This window comes from Rattus rattus, chromosome 8 (genome assembly GCF_011064425.1).
Source record: "Rattus rattus isolate New Zealand chromosome 8, Rrattus_CSIRO_v1, whole genome shotgun sequence".
Taxonomy (NCBI): domain Eukaryota; kingdom Metazoa; phylum Chordata; class Mammalia; order Rodentia; family Muridae; genus Rattus; species Rattus rattus.
Genome location: NC_046161.1, coordinates 3,847,184 through 3,861,337, shown reverse-complemented (window position 1 = coordinate 3,861,337; position 14,154 = coordinate 3,847,184). Strand labels below are relative to the sequence as shown.

The following is a 14,154-nucleotide window of genomic DNA, read 5'->3' as shown; positions in this document are numbered from 1 at the left end:
ACTTTAATAAACCTGCATGTGTAAAGCCTATGAAAGTAAAGACAGTCAGGATAATCTTGGCACCTAGAGACTTCAGTGTTTTGTTCTACGACATATAGTTAACAGCATTATGAATTCAGCAGAAAAGAAAAACATTTGGAGAATATGACAGAAGCTACTGTTCACAGTTTCTAAGATTTTGGTGACAATGCCCAATTTTTTGTTACTTAAAAATTGGTATTCGTATTTCATGTGTTAATTAATTTTAAAAATTATTTACTTTGTATTTACCGGGTGCACACAGTGTTGTGTGGAGATCAAAGGACAACTTATGGGAGCTGGTCCTCTCCTGCTACCATGCAGGTCCCTGGCATTAAACCGGGGTTATTAGGCTTGGCAGCACGTGCTCTGCCCAAACCAGCCCTCTAACCCTGCTTATTGTTTTTAAGCCACACCCCAAATTCAATATGCTACTTCTCAGGCCAAGATCAACTGTGATGTAGTTCAATCAGGTGTATGTGTTCTGAGGACTTATGATGGCTGCCGGGTCTCCAGTCAACCTTTATACTAGGGGATGGAATACCAGCTTGAAAGATGAAGAAAGTCAATGCTATATTCCCTAAGTCTACCTTGACTTACAATGTCCTTCCATTTCAACAAGTGCCCTCGGATGTTTGGCAGGAACAGGACCAATCAAGGCCATTTTTGAAGGCCATATTCACGACTCTCCTGATCTCTTCTCCCTAACTCCCAAACACCCCCTCCTCCCCCAATTCTGCCCCAGCAAAATCATATAGGAATCAGCTCAGGCTCAGAATGTCTTGGGGACTCAGCAACAGGATCCAGAGAGGGAGAAGCAGTGACAGTCAACTTCACTGTTGGAGAGAACCTCAGTGGTCTCTGGTTTCATCTACTTCCTGCATATTTTTCTGCAAAGACTCAGAGCTTTACCAGTCGCATTCGAAGCCAGGCTTCTCTGTAGCAGGGTGTGTGGGGGAATGCAGAAGCAGGCAGGTAGAGACAAGCATACTATGTACTTCTCAAAGGCAGTGTTCAAGCATGGGTGAGACACAAATGCCATCTCTGTAGCTATTTTGTGTGTGTAGAGTTTCAGGTGGGGCGGCATAGAGGGGCTGTCTCAGGGTTCCCGGGGGAAGTGATTTCCTCAGTGGGGACTCCAGGTAGGAGAATCTTGGGAACCAGATGATATTGATCAAAGTCATTATGGGAAATACTGGAGTCAGGTGGCCCCTAGCCAGTGGGAAAACTAAAGTGCATAGGACTTGTCCTATCATGGGACAGAACCACAGTGAAAGTGCACTTCCGTGAGTCTGTCCCACAGTGGCGGCCAAAGTGGCAAGCGGTGCTAAGTTTGCTCAGTCCTACCTTCTGTCATGATGCTGTTTTTGCTATGGTCTTGGCCTCTGCCCATCCTAACACTGTGCGATGGAGTCCTGTGCTGATCATTCCATAAATATATGCAAGGAGCAAGTTTGGGGCAGTTCTCCTTGGCATTACAGATAGAACCCAAGAAATAGTACAATACCTCCTGTTTCAAAAGATATCATGATATCTGCTTCCCCAGAGTGTATTCTCACGAAGGTCAGAGGGACAGCCGTACTCCATGCGTGCAGGGCCATATGTACAGCCTTGTCTACCTCGGTAGGACTCATGGAAGGTGTGTACTTAGAGACTCTAGACAAAGAAGAAGCAGATGTTTATGTTTTAGTGACTGTTCTCAAACGGAGAAGGGGAGGGCACTGCCCAGACTGCTCACAGACCACAGCCCCTCTGTCTCCATGTTGCACTATGGCTCTTGTTCTGAATCCGCAGTTCTTACCGTGCTTTGGAGCAGCTTGAATTGTCTCATGTCACACAGGACATTAGGGCAGACCCAGAAGGCAGAGACAGTCCAGACTCTGAAAGCAGTTCTTGTTGCTATTTGAGGTTTTGCTATAAATTCTTTATCAAAGACCAATGGGAATTCCCCAGGGTTAGGTAGTAGAGTGTGTGTGTGTGAGTGCATGAGTGCGTGTGTGAGTGTGTGTGTGTGTGAGTGTGTGTGTGTATGTGTGTGTGTATGTGTGTGTGTGTGTGTGTGTATGAGTGGGTGTGTGTGAGTGTGAGTGTGTGTGTGTGTGTGAGTGTGTGTGTGTGTGTGTGTATGTGCATGACTGTGTATGTGAGTGTGTGTGAGTATGTGTGAGTGTGTGAGTGTGTGTGTGTGTGTGTGTGTGTGTGAGTGTGTGTGTGTGAGTGTGTGTGAGTGTGTGTGTGTGTGTGTGTGTGTGTGTGTGTGTGCGTGTGTGTGTGTGTGTGTGTGTGTGTGTGTGTGTGTGTGTGTGTGTGTGTGTGTGTGAGTGTGTGTGAGTGTGTGAGTGTGTGAGTGTGAGTGTGTGAGTGTGTGTGTGTGTGAGTACATGACTGCATACGTGCATGCGTGTGTGTGTGTGTGTGTGAGTGTGTGAGTGTGTGTATGAAAGAGAGAGATAGAGACAGTCAGAGAGACAGAGAGCCAGAGACAGACAGAATTAGAGAGTTTTTACATTTAAAAAGTTTTAAAAATTTAAAATTTAAAACTCTTTTAAGGCTTATTTTTATTTTATGTGTATTGGTATTTTGCCTGCATGCATTTTGTGTGTGCAGTGTTAATGAGAGCCGGAAAATGGACGGCTCCCCCTGGCACTAGATTTACAGATGGTTGTGAGCTGCCTTGTAGGTCCTGAGAATTGAACCTGGGTCCTTTGCAAAAGCAGCCAGTGCTTTTAACCGTGAGACAGCTCTCTGGCCTTGTGTGTATTTTTCTTAAAGAGAATGTGCTAGCCTAGAAACAGAGTGCTCACTGGGCTGAAAAGGGGGCTGAACACTTCAGGAGCATGTAGTTCTTTTTTTTTTTTTGGACACACGGTGTGCAGAAACCGAATTGGTGGATCTCAGGCTCTCAGGGTTCCTCCCGCTCTAAAGCACAAGACCTTCAGCTTCTGCCACAAGGACAAGAAGGGCAGCGAGAGAATTTCCCCTAGGATTCTGGGCTGGGCTGGAATAATGGCTGCACATGTTCAGCAGCCGAGTTTGGAGGCTGGACTGAGGTCACTTTCTCTAGCTGTGGCTCCAGTGTCTCACACAGGTGACGTGCGTGGCAGGTGGAAGGACAGAGTTAGCTGCCCTCTAGCTGTCTAAGGGACTCTCAGTTTTGGGAGCCACGACAACTGCCCAGCAGGCTTGTTGAGCATGCCAGCCTTGTCCTGAAATCTGTACTTTAGCGAGTTATCTTAGTGATGCTCATGCAGGTGTTATGACCCCAGGGAGCGGGCACAGTCAAAACCCCAGGGTGCCTAAAAGACAGAAAAGATGAGAAATTGCTCAGTTCTATTTAATGATACAAAACATACCATACCCCTTTGTCATACAAACCTATGATTTAGGACCAGGCTAGACAGTTAGTACCTTGTTACGCCCTTCTATGATAGGCAGATCGACTGTATTCTGGAGTTGAAGATGAAAGTTGAATCAGCCAAGATAAGGATGAGGGAAAGAATAATAAAGAAGAAGAGAAAGTCCTGACCCGGAGTCTCCAGATGGAGGAGAGCGCGAGCAGCTGATAATCATAAGCAGTGCTCTTGGAATGCACTCTGTGCTAGACAGGCTTCTAGGCATCGCAGTGTGGTGTATTATCTAGCCCTCACCATCTCAAGGAGGCTGATAATGACGGTGATCAAGGCCTGCATTTTGTGGTTAGACAGAAACCTTAGCCCAGCCCTCTGTCTGCTCTCAGAGCCGTACGCGGGAGTGCGCTGCTGCGGCTTTTCAGGTTTAATCATCTGGTGTTTGTTCCAAGAAGCTATCCTGACATCCAGGAACTGCAAAGTATCAAGACAGCCTCTAGGGTCTCAGAGAGGCATGCTGGTGCCAGAGGCTTGTCTGCAGGGTTGAGAGCTGTGGGTTGCGTTATTCACCGCAGAATTGTGCAGGTCTCCACGTTTCATGTCATCTACAGGCTAAGATTCTAGGACACCGCTGAAAATATGAGGAAAACACTTCATGAATTTATTTTATTTTTTTAAGGCCTTAACTCTTGTTCCTCGCACCTTGGTTAACCTTTCATGGCCGTTTTGTTGTTTTTGCTTTCTCCGTTCTCAGTGGCACCTTGTGGATATAGTCTAATAGCGGTTAACAGATCACTCAGCCAAATTCTCCTCAAGGGTTCCCAGAGCAGTTTAACAACCATTGGCTCTCCTTGGCTTGAGCTGGCTGATTAGCCTAGCTCAGCTAGGCAGATTAAAGGGTTCTCAATGCTACCTAAGTTAGTTCACTTTAAACATCATTGAGCTGTTCCCAGTTGGTCAGACCTGTAGTGGGTAAAGTGGACAGTTATCCTGGGATTAGAGTTTTCAACAGAGACCTAGACAGTTGCTATTCTTTCTTCTGGCTGTTGAGGATTCTGCCTTTCCTACAGATCGAAAGAGACCTTGGACAGAAAAGAAGAGGGCGAGGTGTGTCTTTCTCTTTGAATCTCATTACCTGTATGTCAAAATATTTTTTTTCCATTTGGGTTCACCTGGGAAGAGGCGGTAGTTAGCCACATCAGGAACTCCACAGCGAGGCCTCTTGATCACATTCATCGTATTCTGGTCCAACTTCCCAGTGACTCTGAGGCCAAAGAATGTTTGTAGCTCCTTAATCTTCCTGACCGTGGGGTTGCTTTCTCTTGCCACCATCTCGCCAGCCTGGGGGCCTCCTTTCTTTGTATAATACTTGTCGAGATAGGCCTGAAACAGATAGGCGGACAGACTCATCTATGGTGTGGTTGGAGAACACTCATACTCAGCTGCGATACAGGACCGTATTCTTCATATAAAAATAGGGCACATATTTTTATTGAAATAACTTAGACATATTTGTACAGATGGCACTTCAGTATGTCCAAAATTATTAATGCTTATCCTTCAGTACTGAGCCTTGTAAACTGTTACTTTTCCTTCTTCCCCATTTTTTGGGTATGTGTGTGTACACATGTGCGTGTGCACTTGTTTGTGTGGGTACATGTGGAGACCACAGGTTGATGTTGGTATGCCATCCTTTTTACCTTTTAAAGCTTTTTTTAGTTTTTTGAGACAGGTTTTCCCTTTGTAGCCCTGATTGTCCTGGAACCCTATCTGTAGATCAAGCTGGCCTTGACTTCACAGAGATCTGTTTGCCTCTGTCTTCCAAATCCTGGGGTTAAGGAATGCACCACCATTTTCTGTCTTGGTGCGCCATTATTGATCACATAATGTGTAACACATGGTGTGTACTATGAAATGAGTATTTTTTTCTAGAGTACTTATGTGGGCTGGAGAGATGGCTCAGGGACACTGACTGCTCTTCCAGAGGTCCTGAGTTCAATTCCTATCACCCACATGGTGGCTTATGACCATCTATCTGTAATGGGGTCTGATGCACTCTTCTGGTTTGTGTGAAGGGAGCTGTACTCATATACATAAAATAAATAATTCTAAAAAAAGAGCACTTATACTTCAACCTCTCATTATTAAACACAAAGGTAAGAGGTCAATTATAGGCTGAATATTCCTTTTTCTTTCCTAAGACAGGGTTTTTCTGTTTAGCCCTGGTTGTTCTGAAACGTAGATCAGGCAGGCCTCAAACTCACAGAGATGTCTGCTTCACAAGTGCTAGGTTAAAGGCATTTGCTACTGCTGCCCAGTTTAGGCTGAAGATTTTACCAAGTTTTGGTGTGTTGTGGGGTAACCTTTGTTTTCAAGTGGTGGGTTTCCTGACATAAGTTTGATACCCACTGAGGCAGAGAAAACAAGCCACAAATTAATAGGCTTCTTGAATATCCTCTCTGTAAATGAGGCTCAGGGAGTATTATGGTAAGAGGGGGTGGAAAGACAGAGAGACAGAGTCCAAGGAGGAGTGGGATGGAGCAGTGTCTTCTGGACGCAGCAGGACCTCTGCCTGTGACAGCTGGGACTGCACAAAGTCAAGCAAGTCAACCTTCCAGCAGGATTCAGGAGGGGCCCATGAGCCCTTCTCTGGCTGAGGCATTGACCAGTGATGGCTGCTAAAGGAAGGAGGGTCAGGGTTCTTTAGAGGTATGCCTTCTGCTAGGTCAGCCATGTTCCAGTGGGTGAATTAGGTTCCGATGTATTGAGAGAAAGAGAGACAGAGAGAGGGGGAGGGGAGGGATGAATTTGGGAGGAATTGGAAGGCAGAAGTGAGGGATGAACATGGTCAAACTACATTGTGTACATTAATGAAACCCTCAAAGAATAAACAGGAAAATATTAACCCCCTTGCCCAAATGATCAATTCACCTGCAGGATCAGACTTCAAAGCTCTAGGGTACCTGCTCACCACTGCTGTGGACGTTGGGTTGGGATTAGGGTGACTTGGGCTATGCAGGGTGCAGAAACGCAGTTGGAGGCAAGATTCGTGTTTTATAGCATGGGGGTTGTTTGGTTTTGCAGTGCTTGGCATGAACCTGGAGGCTGTGGCCTGCTGTGCAAATACTTCTAAGATATATCCCCGCCTACAACAGGGGACTTGTTAGAAATACTATTATATATCATGTGACACAAAGTGAGGCACATCTTAAGATCGTATTTTGAAAGATAAAAGAGAATGTTCTCAACGAAACAGCAACACAGAGTAAAACAGAAGAGACACCTCTATCAGATTATAGGAATTTCAGAAATAAAGTACATGCTGTAAATGATGAGGAGAGGTAGGGAGGTCTGGCGATTAGTGTTGGTTGTCAGTGGGTGGGGCAATTACAGGTGACTGTTATTCTCCCCTTTATGCCCTCCTGTGCTCATAAGTTTTCTGCAATCAAGTTGGCTGTGCTATTGTTTAAGCTCTGTTTCCTAACTCGCTGTCCTGCCTGTAAGAAGAGTTCATTTTGTGGTGATCACCTCTTAAGTTTAGCTAAGGAGCTAGAGGGATGGTTCAGCAGTTAAAAGTGCTTGGTGCTCTTCCAGAGGACCTGAGTTTGGTTCGCAGCTGACTACAAAAGCTCCAGGAGATGTGATGCCTCTTTGTGAACCACACATATGTGGTATGCTCTCACATAACACATGCACATAAATAACCGTGAATAGGTGCAGCTAAGATGAGTTTCTGTGAGGAAAAGGACGGGCCACACATCACTCCTAGGCCTTCCACCTAGACTTAGGAGCTCTGACAGCCTGGGAATTTGTCTCCATCTGTGCTCAGGATTTTACATGTCTGTTTGTTTTAGGATGAAGCTTCTTTGAGAGCTTTTTGTTTGTGCACAAGTTGCTACTACAGCAACTTAAAAGTGACATCTCAATTACGTGCCTCCAAGGACAGAGGATAGAGAAGTGTGTCTAAGACCGGTGGCTCTGTGTTTCTGAGATGTTTCAGCTTCACGCATTTACCCCCTTGTTGCAGAATGTGTTATGCTTGACCTTCTGCTGTATGCTTCATGAGAAGTGACCGTAGAAGGGAGATGTTCATGAGAAATTAGGCAAAGACTATATTTCCTGCTACTGTTAAAGTGACATAGTCACAAAGAGGGGGAAACCAGTGAGAGGATTACTACAGACTCTATAATCAGGGTAGGTAAAACATTTTTACAAACACCGGGCACCCCACACCCTAAAATCCATGCAAAAAGCCCTAAAAACCCTCAAAGACTTACATGATAACAAGATCTTCTGGGGAGGAGCACATGCTGACCCATTCCCACCCCCAGCAGTGGAGGGGTAGTCAGTGTTCTTGGTGGTGTGGTCTCTGACAGGCTGACCATGCCTCAGGTATGGCCCACACCTGTGAGTGTATGGGTGGCACTTAGTGACTCAGGGCTATTTATTAAAAACGAAAGGATCTGAAGTGGGGGCTGTGGACAGGATCGTCAAGGAGCTGGAGGTTGGGGTGGATATGGTTGAAATATATTGTTTGCGTGTATGAAATTCTCAAAGAATATATAAGGAGCTAAAAAAGAAACAGACTGATGAACCTCAAAATCAAAACCAGGCATTTGCTTGCCTTGCCCAAAGTCTCACCCTGGGCAATGCCAGTCCATTTGGAAGCCAGAGACTAAAGCATTAGTGATGTTTACACACTGATAAGGAAACTTGGGGAATCTGTTTTCGATTATATTTTTATGTTTTTTTTTCTGTGAATCTACACAAAAATAGTGTAGATAAAATGTTTTTCTTTTTCTTTAAAATAGTCATTGGATGCCAAACCTATAGCTTTGAAGGTTTAAGGCTGAATTTAGTAGATAGAAAACCAGCCTATTTTAATGAAATAAAGTCCAGGGTTATTTCTAGCTAATGAAGGAACAGAACCTCGTCACTGCAATGACATGAAGGAGAGTTTGGAGGATTGCCATATGTTCTGGATTAAGGAGAGTCCAACACTCTGGGGATTTCTCGCCAGCGCTGGTGACAAGGCGTTGACATCCTTTTTGGAGTCAAATGTTCTATTTGGCACTTGGTCCATGTAGATCTGTCCTGCTCTGTAGGCCACACTTTCATGCTATGACCCACCACTCTGTCTAATTCCCCCACCGCTAAAACCACTAAGTCTTAGCATTCTCTTCCAAGCCATGCTCTGCCAGCTTCCTTTCTAGAGTTTGACGGGGATAGGAGTAATGGGAGCTAAGATGGGGCCATCTGCTGGCTGATGGACACTTAGAAATATCCTTCCTGAGTGTAACTGGGTTAAGGAATGACGGGGGCACACTTCCTCCAACAGTTTCCTTTATTTTTGTCTATGAGTCATCCAAAGAGATTTATAATAATGTAGATACTGTCTGAAAGTCATAGGTTCAAGGGCGGGCTGCACCACAAACTCACATGATTCTTTGAATTTCTCTTGCTTTAGCTTTCTGCCAGCTTCAGCTTCCCATCTGTTTACTGAAGTACTGATCCCACCAGTGTAAGGATAAACAAAAACAACGGGCAAGGAACTGCTAATGTGCACATATTCAGAAATACTTGTTTGGCTAATTAATATATTTTTAAAGGTTTTGCATGTATATGTGTGTTCCTGGGTAAGTATATGTGCACTGTGTGCATGCAGGAGCCCGTGGAGGCCATAAGACAGCATCGGATGCCCTGGAAGAAGTTGCAAGACAGTTGTGAGTGGCCGTGTGGATGCTGAGGATTGAACTCCGAGCTGTCCCTTTAGTGCCTCTTTGTGACTCTTTAGAAATAAAGTCACGGAAATAACACAGAAGCCAAAACGTTCTTTGATGTAATATTTTGTGAGAAAAGTAGAAGCCCATAGTTAAAGATAATAACAATTAAAAATGTATAACCCAGAAAACAAAGTGCTACCAAGGGTCCTGGAGTCCAGGAACTTGACTTGCATGGTTTAATTTCTCATGACTGCGTGGTAAATGAGAATTATACTACTTTTAGAGACAATTTTGAAGGCCGTTTTAAATGTTATGCCAACACCACCAGATAGGTCCCATGTTATGGTAGGCTGACTTAATGATTTTTGACTTCATAACGGAGTGAAAGTGATGTTCTCTCAGTACAAACCATACTATAAATGTTTCCTCTCGGTCTTTCCGAGGCTGGCAATGTACAATGAGGGGTTCTCTCTGGATCCTGAGCCTTAGCCCCAAACCACAGCCCCTAGCTGCACAGTAACAAGCTGCTGTCTTATTAAACAAAAGCCTTTTAGTAAACTGTTAGACTCATGATGTTTTGAACCTATGATGAGGTTATCAAGATACAACAGCATCATAAGAAACACATCTGCACTATTTTAAAAAGCAAGGAAACCCCTTAAAATAGACAAATCCTTGATTGTAGGGAAGTTTAGGTATTTGGGTCTCTCTCTCTCTCTCTCTCTCTCTCTCTCTCTCTGTGTGTGTGTGTGTGTGTGTGTGTGTGAGAGAGAGAGAGAGAGAGAGAGAGAGAGAGAGAGAGAGAGAGAGAGAGAGAGAGATTGAACCAAGGACCTCAGGCATGTTAGGCAAGTGCTCTACTAATGAGCTATATCCTTAGCTGTACCTGCAGCCTCTTGTATCACTTTCATGGCCTCAATTCATATTAATGCATCTTAATTTAAGGATACAACTGAACATTAAATAAATTAAGTAAGAACACTTTACATACTCACTAGCCGATGTTTATGTCTGTGGGTTTTGGGACAGAGGTCTCTGGTGTTATATTTCTTAGCTAGTGATTTTAGGAAGAAAAGACCAGTGTGGAAGATACTTCCTAGTTGTTCATGACCTCGTGACATCTTCCATAGCCTCTTAGCTCTAGCCACGTAGTGACTGTACCCAACATTCTTCCATGCTGGACTTCTGCACGTGAGGATGCTTTTTTCAGCCTCCTTATCTCCAGATTTTACGAGGTGAGCTCTTTCTTTAGTTCTGGTTCGTCTCAGATGTGGTTGTCTCTGAGATGAGGCTTCCCTGAACTGCCCACACCCCAGTCAGCTCCTATCTCTTACCAGTGTCTCTTCCCACTTTCTCAAACAAGCTTGAACACTCGAGTGACTTGTGTGCCTTCTCACTGCACCCTCCCAGCTGCCCTGCCCAGCCCCGCATCAGTGCTATAAGAGCAGCCATTCCCTACCCCTGTCAGTGCCATGAGGGCAGAGACGTTGGCTCTCTTCATTCATGTTGTCCAGCGAGGTAACAGTAACTACACAGACGGCTTGTTTGCATCTGTGATTCTATAAGCTCACAAGGTTGGTGAATATTTCTGTAAGCTACAAGGTGGTTCACAGATTATTTCTAGTTTCTGGCCTAACATGAAAGATCTTCCCTCACCTTTGTCCTCCAAGAGAAAATGGTCTTTCCTGAGCTGATGCCTGGAAGCTCTGCAGCAGGAACTAGGTGTCAAGATATGGACAAATTTTTATGATATCAAGGGTATAATGGAGACTAAGGAGGACTGGCTTACTTGGAGAGAAAGAAATCAAGATGTTCTAATGGTTCCCAGCATCCTAGCCACACCGTTCTTTTGAAATGTGCCTCTCTCCCTACCTGAACCCTGATTGATCAGACTAAGAAAGATGCCTTCACCAAAACTTTCTGTCCTCATTCCTATCTAGAATGGGACCATCTTATTCTCTCTGTAAAGGACTGTGGTCAATATGTTTGGTTCTACAGACTGTAGTCAGCCATTATAGCACAAGAGCCTATACAATGATCTGCCCAGGACTGGTTGGTAGAAGGACATTTTCCCAAACCCTGGACTAGGATCAGAACCTCTCTCTCACTGTACGATTTCTATTCTGACTGAGCACCAGCATGTAATATATGTCGGGAAGGGGGTATCACAAAGACTCTATAGTTTCTGAATTAGAGAAGCATGATTCTGGAGGGGGGAATTACATTAGGAGAGAAAGGACTCATGAGGGTCCCAGTAAAACACAATTTATAATTTTAGTAACCAGAGCTACTTTGAATTGAGTTCATCTACATATGGCTCTGGTCAAAGAAAGTTAGACTCAAATGAGTACCTACTGTTAATATTGGGATTTCTGTGGAAGTGGGCATCTACTGTTGATATTGGCATCTTCTGTTAATTATATGCAGAATTGCTGTGGCAAATGCTCCCTGACTTCTCTCATGTTGTAAAAGAAACTGATTGACCAGAATGGGTGAGTGGCAAAACAATTAATGGAGACAGTTCAGTCAGTGTGCATGGGGACAGTCCAGTGTATACAGGGACAGTTCAGCATGCATAGGGGACAGTCCAGTGTGGATAGGGGACAGTCCAGTGTACATAGGGGACAGTCCAATATACATAGGGGATAGTCCAGTGTACATAGGGACAGTTCGGTGTACATAGGGGATAGTCCAGTGTGCATAGGGGACAGTCCAGTGTACATAGGGGACAGTCCAGTGTACATAGGGGACAGCATAGGAACAGTCCAGTGTGCATAGGAACAGTTCAGCATGCATAGAGGACAGTCCAGTGTACATAGGAACAGTCCAGTGTACATAGGGGACAGTCCAGTGTGCATAGGGGACAGTCCAGTGTGCATGAGGACAGTCCAGTGTACATAGGGGACAGTTCAGCATGCATAGGTCTCTAGCCCTTGGGCCCAAGCTGGCCATGGGTACATGGACAGAAGGACAGTAGCCACAGGCAGAGATGGAATCACATGCAAGCTGTAGTTTCATCAGATGTTTGGCCCAGATGGCACATCTACAACACCTTTCTCTATTGCTAGGAATTCTGTCATTAGAAATCCACTAACTTCCTTTAACCAACTTCTCTCTATTTGGGATGATTTTCAACCATGAAATCTTTACAAAATTCTAGCATGGTTGGTTGTATCAGTTCCTTCACACCACAGTCAGATAGGAGAGACCACAGGACAGAAAGTAAAGTTGAGGTAAAGGTTGTGGAGAAACACAGACTAGGGGGAAAAGACTCCCAAATGAGAAGGAAGCATGGCCTGTCTCAATTCTGACCAAGGTCACCTTGACCATAAAAGTCATTTTTCAAAATGTGAACATAAAACGCCTTTTCCTTGTGGCTGCTAAGCACTCGGTATTAAATTCACAGCCTGCCTCAGTCTTTATATTTCTTCCTTAAATACTTGTTTTTGAGTTTCGTACATTGTATAGCCACACTCAAGTTCTGTAGGGTGCGAGCCACCCTCACAGGTGTTTTGTTCAGCTGTTAACTCAGCCATGCAGCTCATGCACCTGACCAGGCAGTGACCTTAGATGGCATGGCTCACGGGGCTTCTGTGGAGGTGTAAAATGGTTTTTTAAAAATAATAATTTTGTTTACTTTCTTATGCCCTGTTGGGTGTTCTGGGTTAGGAGAGGAAAGAGGGGGTGGGACAGAGAGTCACAAACCTGTGCGAGGTGGTAGTTGCTCCTGAAGGTCCTAGGGGTGGCTGCGAGTAGGGTGGGGGCTGCAGTGGCAAACTTTAAAGCTGTGACAAGGACAGCAAGGCCAGAGGCAGGTAGCACCTTCATCTCCTCTTGGTCGATTGGTGATTGTATCAGCTCAGGGGACGGCAGACTGCACATTGGCACTCAGACCCCAAGCTCCTTTTATAGAATCACATAGGTCTGGGCCCTGCAAGTGATGATTCATGTCTCAAATGGTAATTACACAGCTTGTTTCTTCTCCCCTGATGACGGGGTAACAGCCATGCACAGGGATCAGGGAAAGCTTCATTCTCTGTGATTGACCAAATCATAAAGGGAGAGAAGTGGTTACTTTTAATGACACTTGTTAGCTATGTAGAGGAATCGGTATGGGCTTTATTTGAATCTCATCCATTTGGTAAGCCCTACTTTCAAGAACCCCCTTTCCGTTATGATTATAGAAAGAGCAGGGGCTAGTGAGATGGCTCAGTGAGTCTTTACTGAGCCTCTACTGCACCAACGGCAAGTCTGCTAACCTGGGTGCACTCTCCAGGATCCACGCGGTGGAGAGCAATATGTTTACAAACTCCCTACGTGTGCGTCATGGCACCTTCCGCGCCCTGCTGTAAAAGAACGAACGAATGAATAGGTCCACTTTAAAAAAAAAGTTAAATGATCTGAACATAGTTGGATTATAATACAGTTGAGCTGTCTACACTTTCAAGTCAACTTTCAGCGTCCTGTATCTGCATTTCCCTCTACGTTTCTTAGGAGATGGTGCTGCTGCTGGTGGTGCTGCCACTGCCAGTGCTGGTGCTGCTGCTGCTGCTGCTGGTGTTGCTGCTGCTGCTACTGGTGGTGGTGGTGGTGCTGCTGGTGTTGCTGCTGCTGGTGATTCCAGCACACACAAGGCAACTTTACATAACCTCATGCTGATGAGGGCGGAGAGTGACCCCATAACTGCTAGAAGGCTTTTCAGTGAGACAACACTGGAGCTATGTCTGTTACCCAGAATACTAGACAATACTCACCATTTTAAGTGTGCTCTGGTTAGTTCAGAGTCATCCATGTGTGTGTGTGTGTGTGTGTGTGTGTGTGTGTGTGTGTGTGTGTGTGTGTGTGTGTTCATGTGTGCAGGGACAGATGCACATGTGTGTAGAGCCCAGAGGACTTTTATTTTGAGAAAAGACTCCTCACTGGCATGGAGCTTGCAAATAAGCTAGGACGGCCCTGTCCTCAGCAGCGGGGTCATAAGAGCATGCTACCGTACTTGTTTTGGTGGGTTCAACCACTTCGTCCAGAGGCTTGGGTAAGGACTGAAGATGCACACATGATCAAGGCCT

The 14,154-nt window shown here is 45.0% G+C and overlaps 1 protein-coding gene across 1 annotated transcript in view; it reads right to left on the bottom strand.

The window, feature by feature from the left end:
- The window catches only part of Mmp20 (matrix metallopeptidase 20), a 37,818-nt gene extending 24,884 nt beyond the window's left edge, over positions 1-12,934 (bottom strand). Inside the window, exons 1-3 of the mRNA XM_032911058.1 lie at positions 12,794-12,934; positions 4,501-4,748; positions 1,526-1,674 (exon numbers count right to left, since the gene is read on the bottom strand). Coding sequence (XP_032766949.1) covers positions 1,526-1,674; positions 4,501-4,748; positions 12,794-12,916 — 520 coding nt within the window. The 5' untranslated portion in view covers positions 12,917-12,934. The remainder of the gene's footprint in view (positions 1-1,525; positions 1,675-4,500; positions 4,749-12,793) is intronic.
- Positions 12,935-14,154: the final 1,220 nt, after the last annotated feature.